General features: G+C 43.6%; 2 protein-coding genes across 3 annotated transcripts; one reads left to right on the top strand and one right to left on the bottom strand.

The window, feature by feature from the left end:
• On the top strand, nucleotides 1-4,391 carry LOC107722825 (neurofilament medium polypeptide-like). Of its 2 annotated transcripts, XM_016531313.1 has the most exons (4): nucleotides 2-1,188; nucleotides 2,059-2,183; nucleotides 2,542-3,476; nucleotides 3,519-4,391. In XM_016531313.1, exons 1-4 carry the CDS (start codon nucleotides 160-162, stop codon nucleotides 3,869-3,871), a joined length of 2,442 nt encoding a protein of 813 aa, XP_016386799.1. In that variant the 5' UTR covers nucleotides 2-159; the 3' UTR covers nucleotides 3,872-4,391. The 2 variants fall into 2 exon arrangements, with proteins under 2 accessions (XP_016386798.1, XP_016386799.1); XM_016531312.1 differs by having other exon boundaries at nucleotides 1-1,188; nucleotides 2,542-4,391.
• A 2,094-nt stretch (nucleotides 4,392-6,485) lies between these two features.
• Nucleotides 6,486-9,845, bottom strand: LOC107722831 (neurofilament light polypeptide-like). Its single transcript, XM_016531321.1, has 4 exons — nucleotides 8,124-9,845; nucleotides 7,924-8,048; nucleotides 7,521-7,840; nucleotides 6,486-7,402 (listed from the first exon to the last, which is right to left on the bottom strand). The coding sequence occupies exons 1-4, from the start codon at nucleotides 9,165-9,167 to the stop codon at nucleotides 6,795-6,797; spliced, it is 2,097 nt and encodes a 698-aa protein (XP_016386807.1). The 5' UTR covers nucleotides 9,168-9,845; the 3' UTR covers nucleotides 6,486-6,794.
• Between the last annotated feature and the right edge of the window lie 12 nt (nucleotides 9,846-9,857).

Raw genomic sequence — 9,857 nt, 5'->3', positions numbered from 1 at the left:
CAGGACCCTCCCACATCGAGCTTTTTCGCAACAGCGCCTCGAGTATATAAATGCAGGTCGAGCGGCTATCCAGCGCTGAGAGAGCCACACACCCTACACCTATACACTTCTTTACCTCACACTTCTGTTCATCTGCACGTTCACACCCCGTCCGTCCTGATGAGTTATCCGATAGACACTATAGGAAGCCCCTACCGGAGGGTGATGGAAACCAGGACGAGCTATCCGAGCCCCTCCAGCGGGTTCCGCTCCCAGACCTGGTCGCGGGCAAGCCCGAGTTCTTCTTCGTACAAGAGGACCTTCAACGTCCCGGTGGCGCGAGCTTACGGCTCAACAGTTCTGAGCTCCACCGACAGCCTTGATTTCACTCAGACCTCCATCCTCAATGGAGACTACAAACGCTCCAATGAAAAGGAACAACTCCAGGGACTCAACGACCGCTTTGCCGGCTACATCGACAAGGTGCACTTTCTGGAGCAGCAGAACAAGCAGATCGACGCGGAGATCCAGGCACTGCGGCAGAGGCAGGTGTCGCAGTCTCAGGTGGGCGAACTTTACGACCAAGAGCTGCAGGAGTTGCGCTCCATGCTGGAGCAGATCCATCACGAGAAGGCGCAGATCCAGCTGGACACCGACCACATTGAAGAAGACATCCAGCGCCTCAGGGACCGCTTCGACGAGGAAGCCCGCATCAGGGAAGAGACGGAAGCGATCGTCCGTGCCCTGAAGAAGGACATGGGTGACTCAGCACTCGTCAAAGCAGAGTTGGAGAAGAAAGTGCAGTCCCTGCAGGACGAGATCGCTTTTATCCGCAACAACCACCAAGAGGAGATGAGCGATCTGTTGGCGCAGGTGCAGGCGTCGCAGATCACCGTGGAGAAGAGGGACTACCAGAAGGCGGATATCACCGAAGCGCTGCGCGAGATTCGCTCGCAGCTGGAGGGCCACTCGACGCAAAACCTCCAGCAGGTGGAAGACTGGTTCGTGTGCCGCTACGCGAAACTCACGGAGGCCGCCGACCAAAATAAAAGCGCCATCAAATCCGCAAGGGACGAGATCGCAGACTATCGCCGCCAGTTACAGTCCAAAACCATCGAGATGGAGTCTGTCCGAGGAACCAAAGAGTCTCTGGAGAGGCAGCTGAATGACATAGAGGACCGACACAACAATGACCTTGCCAGCCTTCAGGTACATAATCGCATGCTCTAAACATAAGCATACCATTTGTTTTTGCCATTTAAACAAACGTGCCATCTTCCAAACTTGCATTTTTATAAGTGCTTTAAAGTGCAGTGAAAGTTGAAAAACAATAGTATCAAACAGTTACTATATTTAATAGTGTATGCTTTTGTATATTTTTTGTTGAAAATCAAAATAATGTTCCTCAATTGCAGTTGAAAACTCATATTGGTAGATTAATACTCTGAATATTGTGGTGAACAATGGTTGCAGCCTTGCTGCTGCACTGGTGATGCATCATAAATCAGTTTGGCTTTTAAAATGTGATGCAGCTATCATCAGGAATTAAATCAAACCACAATTAAGTCTGCATGGCTGTGTGATGCTATTTCTTCTGAGCTAACTATGGAAAGCAGAGAGACAGACTGGTCATTCACAAGCGGATTTGCATATGATGCTTCATTACATCATAGGTGCAGTGGAATGGTGTTAGAAAGGGTTAAGGCGAGGCAGACACCCACAATGCAGTCTCTCCCCGCTCTTTGCTGAGTCAGAGCAGAGGCAGGGTTCACTCATTGTGTCCTAGAATCACCTCAGACACAGACTGAATGCACCTAATGGTTGCCCTTGAAGCCATACAGTGATACTCTGAATTGTAATGTAATTGGTACTGTGAGAGCATTAGCATCATAGACACAAGAAGTTCCTTGTATCATGCCAGGAATATATATATATATATACACACACACACACACACACACACACACACACATACACACAAATGATCTTGAGATTATCTCGAGCATACAACAGTTTTTCCTGTCTTCAGCAACAGATTTATTTGACTAAACTGTCACAATATTGTGTCTGATGCACTAGGAAACCATCCACCAGCTGGAGAATGAACTCAAGAGCACGAAATGGGAGATGGCACGGCATCTTCGTGAATACCAGGACCTCCTGAATGTCAAAATGGCACTAGATATAGAGATTGCTGCATACAGGTAAAATTGGGATATATTTTGCATATGAGTATATGGTGTAAATACCTTTTATTTTTAGTTAATAATATTATTATTTATCATATGTATTGTTATTATTACATTGCTAATATTATATTTCATATTTATTAACAATTAACATTTAATATATTATTATAAAAATATTTGTTAATGCAAATATGAGAATGAGAATATATATTATTTTATGCAAAAAAGCAGCATTTCCTTAACACTTAATTATCTTATTATATAGCCATACATATTTCAGAGAATGTCTACATGTAATCTTTACATATAATTATGATAACAGCCTAAATCGCAATTTGTATCTACTTCTTCTGTGCCTTTTCTCTTTATGTAGAACGCTTCTTGAAGGAGAAGAGAGCCACTTTAGCACTTTCCCATATCGCCAGGCCGTCACCAAAGGCCCCAAGGTCAAAAGAGAGCCTCCAAAGCTTAAAGTGCAGCACAAGTTTGTAGAGGAGATCATCGAGGAGACCAGGGTGGAGGATGAGAAGTCTGAGATGGATGAGGCTTTGGCTGAGATGGCAGAAGAGTTGTCAGCTGCCAAGGGAAAAGAAGAAGGAGAGGAAGAGGGAGAGGCTGAGGGTAAGGATGAAGAAGGTGGTGAGGATGAAGGAGAGAAAGGAGAGGAAGGTGAAGGTGAGGAGGAAGGAGAAGGAGAGGAGGAGGTGGTCGCCTCTACCCAAGCCAAAGTAGCCTCTGGAGCCCCTGCTGAGGTTGAAGAGGAGGGAGAGAAAGAGGGAGGTGAAGAAGAAGAAGAAGCTGAAAAGGGTGATGAAGAGGAAGAGAAAGGAGAGGAGGAAGAGGAGGGTGAGGAGGAAAAGAAAGAGGACGATGCAGAGGAGGAAGCAGAGGAAACTAAATCTCCCAAAGCAAAGGCCTCTCCTGAGAGTGAGAAAGCAGAGGAGAAGCAGACCAGTGGAGGAGAAGAAGAAGGAGAGCAAGAGGGTGATGAGGCAGATGCAGGTAGCGACAAAGGATCAACCGGTGAAAAAGAACCAGAAGCAAAAGAGCAGCCTAAGAAAGTAGAAGCAGAAGCGGCAAAGGAAGACAAGAAGGGAAAAGAGGAGAAGGAGGAGCCCAAATCTGAGAAAGAAACAGCAACTGTGACGGAAACCAAGACAGAGACACCTAAATCAGAATCTCCAAAGAGTGAAAGCCCGAAGAAGGAATCACCTAAGACAGAGGCTCCAAAAAAGGAAGCCCCCAAAAGTGAGTCTCCCAAGACTGAGAGTCCTAAGGCAGAACCACCCAAGAAAGAGGCCCCAAAGTCAGAGCCACCGAAAGCAGAAACTAAAGAAGATTCCCCAAAGCCAGCAGATGAGAAAGCTACTAAAAAGAGTGAACCAGAAAAAGAGCCTGAAGATAAAAAGAAAGAGGCAACCGTGAACGGAGACACGGGCAAGAAAGACGAGAAGAAAGAGTCCGATAAGAAGGAGGTGATCTCCAACGGAGTGGATGAGAGCCCAACCAAAGATGAAACAAGCCAGAGAGTGGTGATCACCAAGACAGTGGAGACCACCACCACTGGGGAAGGTGGAGTCAAGCAAGTCACAAAAACTGTTACCGTCACCGAGAAAGGAGATGCGGTGGAGGAAACCGTCCAGGAGAAGGTGGTCTCCAAAACCGTGGAGAAGCAGGCAGTGAAGGCCACTGAAGCAGATTAGACCCTAGCGTCCAGCTCTAACCAACTGAAGAGGAACCGGGGAGGAAGCATATCAAGCAATCAACACAACACTAACATAACAAAGAAAGCATAAAGCTCAACAGATGTATTACATTAACCACACTGAAACAAAAACAAGCATAGAGAGAAGCCATAAGATGCGGCTAGAATCTAAAAAAATGCATGTTGAGTGACAGCTTTAAATGGGTTCTGCTGCATATGCGGTCCGGGACGCCGGGGACTCGCTTTCACTTTCGTTCAAACTGCAATACCTGGGGGAGGGGGGTGGTCACTTGAATGTGGCATCTGCATGCCAGCTCAGGGGGGAGTGCGCTCCTCGTTTTTTGAGATAGAAAAATAACCACCCTATGTATGACAGTAATATAAAATACTCGCAGAGCGGTGGGGAATGACATTTACTTTGATTTTGAGCAATGAGGGGTGTAGAGACATGTGTTCTGACAAAAGTAGCCTTATAAATATTATCACGAGGACACCAACTGAGCCAAAAATGTAAAAAAGAATGAAGACGATGGTGAAAATAGCCCATGGTCATATACATATACATTACATAAAGCAACTAAGAAACTCTTAGCCTTAAACATGCTTTTTACCGTTGTCAGTTATGTTTACTTGATGAGTGCATTTGAAAATAAACCTGTCAGTGCGCATATACATTCTTGTATGCATAGAATTGACTTGAATTCAACTACTTACCGTTAAAGAGGTGCTACCGTTTGCAGTCCCATGTCTTTGTTCATCTGAATGAATTTCTCAGCAGCATTTGCTCAATAAACACCATATTAAAATACACTATTTACTTTGTCATGTCTTTTTCCTCAGGTGTTTGGTGTTTATTGGTATGCATGAATTTTTATGTACATTATTTGTGAGTGTGGTTTACACATTTGCATACTTGGTTAGTGATGAAAAATATTAAAGTACAGCAATTTAGTTTAAGTTCTGAGTGATTTCCTATGGAAAAAATGTCTTTAAGTATGTGCTAAAAAATACCGTAATCAAGTTCTAAATATCTTTCAAAAAATGATAAATCTTTTAAAAAATCATGTAAAACAATGGATGAAAGTGACGTGTATATGGCTAAATTTTAATTTCTTGAATAAATTTTTGTAAAATAAATTTTTCAGTGATATCAGTCCACCTAGGAGAAGTAAAAACAGCCACCTCACTTCCTTTAGACACTTCCATTAACTGTTGGACAGGTCAGGTGACTAAAATGTGACATTAATGCTGACTTTTCATATACTGAACAGTAATATACTGCATGTTGTTTGTTCAACTTTAAATAAATATTTAAAAAATCTTGGTATTGAGATTCATCACATTTTTGTTCTTTACAAGATCAGCAACTTAAAGATCTGCCTAAAATGATTTACATCTACAGTATATGTATTTTATTTTTATTGAATGTTTTGTTGAACCATCTGTGAGACATCTGCCGAATGCAATTACATGACAGTAATTGCCCATACTACCAGCTGTATGTGAGAATTTATTGAGAAAATGTTGCTGCATTGCAGGCTGAGACTGCACCATCAGAGATATACAACAAATACAAATACTACCCAACTTTCATAATGGACTGTTCAAGGCATCAGTATTGTTAATTGACCATCATTCCATTAAATATGATACATAATTTAAAAACTAAAGTGATAAAACGACAGTGTTTTTGTCTTTCCTGTCTATAGTCAAAAACATTTTGAGAATTATTTTTGTTGGTTTTGATTGCTTCTATTGTCCTAATATGTAAGTCGCTTTGGATAAAAGCGTCTGCTAAATGACTAAATGTAAATGTAATTATTTATATATTCAGTCCAGGGCATCGTTCCCTGATACTGCTACAAAGGACTCATCAAAAAATGCACCTCAAGTTCTGTGAACTATTTGTGCAGCACAAGTTGTGGGGCACAGCAATACGGAAATGTACACAGATGCACTAGTAATTTGGGTGTAGTTTGTATTATCTTGTACTATATCTAATGTACTGCTAATAAGTAAAATTCTGAAAAGTCTTTTCAAAGGAAATATCCTAAATTTATCAGACAGTAATGACTGTCTATTTTACATTGAACTTAGTGTCTTCAGCAACATGACCCAGGGTTCCATCTGACACTTTGTTTTCTGTGTACTCATATTTTATTCTTATACTGTCAATTTTAACTCCTGATGTATGTACATTTGTATGTGCACATATAAAGCACTGTTTTAAATGGTTCTACATAAATAAAGTTTTACTTTTTCAGAGGTACCTTTAAACATTTTAAAAGGTGTATACAGCAACAGTTTAAGTAAAGGTCACATGATCCGTAAAGCTTTTAATAAATGTCTCACTGGCATTTTTTTATTTATGAAGTTTTCCCACATTAGGAATTCTGCATCATTTTTTTTTATTACATTCACAACCTTTTTTGTATAACACTTAAAAGTGTTGCAGATTCATACCTTTCATATTTAAGTTTCAAATTTGCTTTAAATATCTAAAGACATCCATTAAATTAAGCAGACATTAAAGAACTTCTGAGTAAGGAAACTATTAAAAATGATTACACCCACAAATAATATTTTTTTAAAAATCAAAGCAAATCTTTTTGATCATCAAGAAGCATTTTTTAATTGTACTGGCAGCAAAGATTCACTTTTTACAATTGCAAGACCGATGCTTCATTCAAAAATATAATCTACTTCACAAGCATACATTCACTCAGATATGTAGATCATCAACAGCAACATCAGACAATCATTATGATTTAAACGCTGATAACGTTGACTGTGGTTTCAAACATTGTATTGCAGTTTGCTCTCAGCACCATTGATCAAGGCATGTTGATAGTTACAGACTGAAGGAGAACTAGAGAAGCAGGTCAGGCTATTGGTATTTGTGCTGTTAAAGATCAGACTCATTACTTCTTCCCCTTGGGTTTCTCAGTCTCCTCCTTTCCCTTTTCCTGCTTTACACTTTCCTTTTTCTGACTCTTGCCTTTCTCACCTTCATCTTTACCCTTTGGCTTTTCTGGCTCTGCCTTTTCTTTAGCTTTGGGTTTCTCTGGCTCTTCCTTCCCTTTATCCTTTGACTCTGGTTCAGGTGCAGGTTCACTTTTCTCCTTGGCTTTCTCTTTGGCTGGTTCAGGTTTGACTCCCTCTTTGGCTTTTTCAGCCTTAGGCTCAACTTTTTCCTTCTCTACCTTGTCTTTTTCTGTTTTAGTGTCTTCCTTGTCGGTCTCTGTATCCTCTTTGGCCTTATCAGCACTTGTGTCAGCTTTCTCCTCACTTTTCTCTGCCTCAGTATCCTCCTCTGCAGCCACTTCCTCCTCCTCACCTTTCTCTCCCTCTTCCTCCTCTCCCTCTTTCTGCTCACCCTCTTTACCATCTCCCTCTTTTTCATCTCCTTCATCTTCTTCCCCTTTAACATCATCTTTTTCTTCAGTCTCCTCTTCCTTGTCTCCTTTTTCTTCTTCCTCTGCTGCAGCTTCCTCTTCCTCTGCTCCAGCTTCCTCTTCCTGTTCAGCACCTGTTTAAAACAGTAATTTAGTCATGCAAAACAGTAATTTAGTAATGCACTTCTTGTCAGTATTTGGAATCGTATAATATTCTTATTCTTAATTACGAAAACAGCATCTGAATCTTACCTTCCTCTTCCTCCTTTGTTTCTTCTTCTTCCTCCTTCTCTTCCGCTTCCTCTTCCTTTACTTCCTCTTTCTCCTCCTCCTCTTCTTCTTCTTCTTCCATGGTAGGACTGGCAGCAGCTTCTTGAGCTTGACTGGATGTGATGGCCTCATGGGCTGGGAGGGATGCACTAACCAGGCGAGATCCAAACAGGTAGGGGGCACCAGAGCTCAGGGTTGACAGTGAGAACATGGGTCGGGAGTAGACGGGACCAACAGAGTAGGCACCAACCAAACCTCCCACACCCACATTGAAGCGAGACTCCTCCCCCTCAAGCAACTTCCTTCAAAAAACAGAAAAGATCATGTGATGAATTGGAAGCATTGACATGAATCCAAAAATCTGACCTTATATTAGTGGTTCTACCTGTAAGCAGCTATCTCAATATCAAGGGCCATTTTGACATTGAGAAGATCCTGGTACTCTTTAAGGTATCTCGCCATTTCATTCTTAGTGGCTCGAAGTTCATCCTCAAGGTCACTGATTGCATCCTGTGGGGAAGGATGGATGTCAAAATAATGATTTGAGAACTCAAATTACCCAAAATTGTGGTTACTAACACTAACCTGCATGGCAGCAATCTCTGTACTCTGCTTGTCCTCCACCTCCCTGAGCTGCTTCTCCAGAGACTCATTCAGGCCCTTGCAGGCATCAGTCTCAAGGACACATGCCTGAAGTTGGCGGCGATACTCTCCCACTTCATCCTTGGAGTTCCTCACTGCGTCAGTGTGGTGCGCCACGCTCTCTGTCAGGTGGCCCATCTTCCCACGGAACCATTCTTCAGCTGACTGGATGTTCTTGGCTGCCAGCTTCTCATACTGGGCTCTGATGTCGCGTAGGGCACTGGACAGATCGGGCTTGGCGGTCTCCGCCTCAATGGCGATCTGGGCCCCATATTGAATCTGGGCCTGCAGCTCTGAGATTTCACCCTCGTGGACCTTCTTCAGGAACACTAACTCATTTAGCAATATATCAACCTTTTTCTCCAGCTCCACCTGAGCCAGAGTGCCGTCGTCGGCCTCCTTGCGGGCCTCCAGAAGCCTGCCTTCGGTGTCCTCGCGGGCAACCACCTCTTCCTCGTAGCTGGCCTGCAGGCTCCGCAAGACATTTTCCATACTCTCCCGGTGGCTCAGCGCAGCCTGCCTCTCCATGCGGGCCTCCTCGACGGCGGCTCTCAGAGCGCGGACCTCCTGTTCGTACAGGCCCCTCAGGCGGGAAGGCTCCACATGCTTCTGCCTCAGCAGGAGCAGCTCAGCCTCCAGGGCACGGTTCTGCTGCTCTAGTTCATGGACGCGCTCAATGTAACCTGCAAAGCGGTCGTTGAGCTCTTGCAGCTGGGCCCTCTCCTGAGTTCGCACTGCCCGGACTTCTGAGCTTACCTGGGCGGCGTGGCTGATGTCCATGTCCACAGAGCGGCCAGGGCTGCTCAGCAGCAGACCGGCGGAGGTCCGACCGGGGGAGGCATAGTGGAGGCGGCTTGAGGAGAGAGAGGGGGGATGGGCAGAGAACGTGGTGCGAGAACGACCACGCTGAGAAACCCGGGGGCTGCTCTCCACATACCAGCGCTTGTAAGAGGACGAGTAGTAGGGGTCAAACCCGACGGCACTCATGGCTCCAAAGGACAAGCTGCTCTGTGCCTCAGTACCACAGTCAGCTCGATCAGCCTTCAAACACTGATCTGCTGCTCCTACTGCAGTCAGTGCAGCTTATATAGCCAGAAAGAAGCTCTGACGCAAGTGATTTTCTAAACTCTGACAATGCAGTATCAATAGCAGAGGGAGAGAGAGAGAGAGAGAGAGCTATGTGCAGTTGAATGTGCATGTCAAGGAATATAATATAATTTTGTTAAGAAATTATTAGATTTTTACTCTGAAAATATCATAAAACAAAATGCTAAATTTATACGTTCATACACTCTGTGACTGCCACCAAGGGCATTATTTGCATAAGAAGCTATAATTAAGCAAATCATGCTTTGCATTGTGCCTCGTCACATTATTTTAACATATTATTTAATTATGAACCTAATTATGGTATGTAAATGGCTCAAATATATACATACAACACGCAGCTTCCACTGCAGATACAGAGATGAAAGCTGGAGGAAGAGAGGAAGAGGGGAGGAGGTGGGGGTGGGGTTGGAAAAGAAGTGAGGAATGGTTACAGCTCTATTTTCAGTGCTTTACCTGTGGAAACACACCATCGCCTCTGCTGGATATGAGGGGTAGTACATACAATATGACACATGAACAAGAAGTGAATGTTTTTCCTAATGCAGACTGAATTGTCCCCCCCCCCCC

This window comes from Sinocyclocheilus rhinocerous, unplaced genomic scaffold, assembly GCF_001515625.1.
Source record: "Sinocyclocheilus rhinocerous isolate Xijiao unplaced genomic scaffold, SAMN03320098_v1.1 scaffold1055, whole genome shotgun sequence".
In the NCBI taxonomy this organism is placed as follows: Eukaryota; Metazoa; Chordata; class Actinopteri; order Cypriniformes; family Cyprinidae; genus Sinocyclocheilus; species Sinocyclocheilus rhinocerous.
The sequence above is the reverse complement of the archived record's forward strand: the minus strand, read 5'-3'. Positions and strand labels throughout refer to the sequence as shown.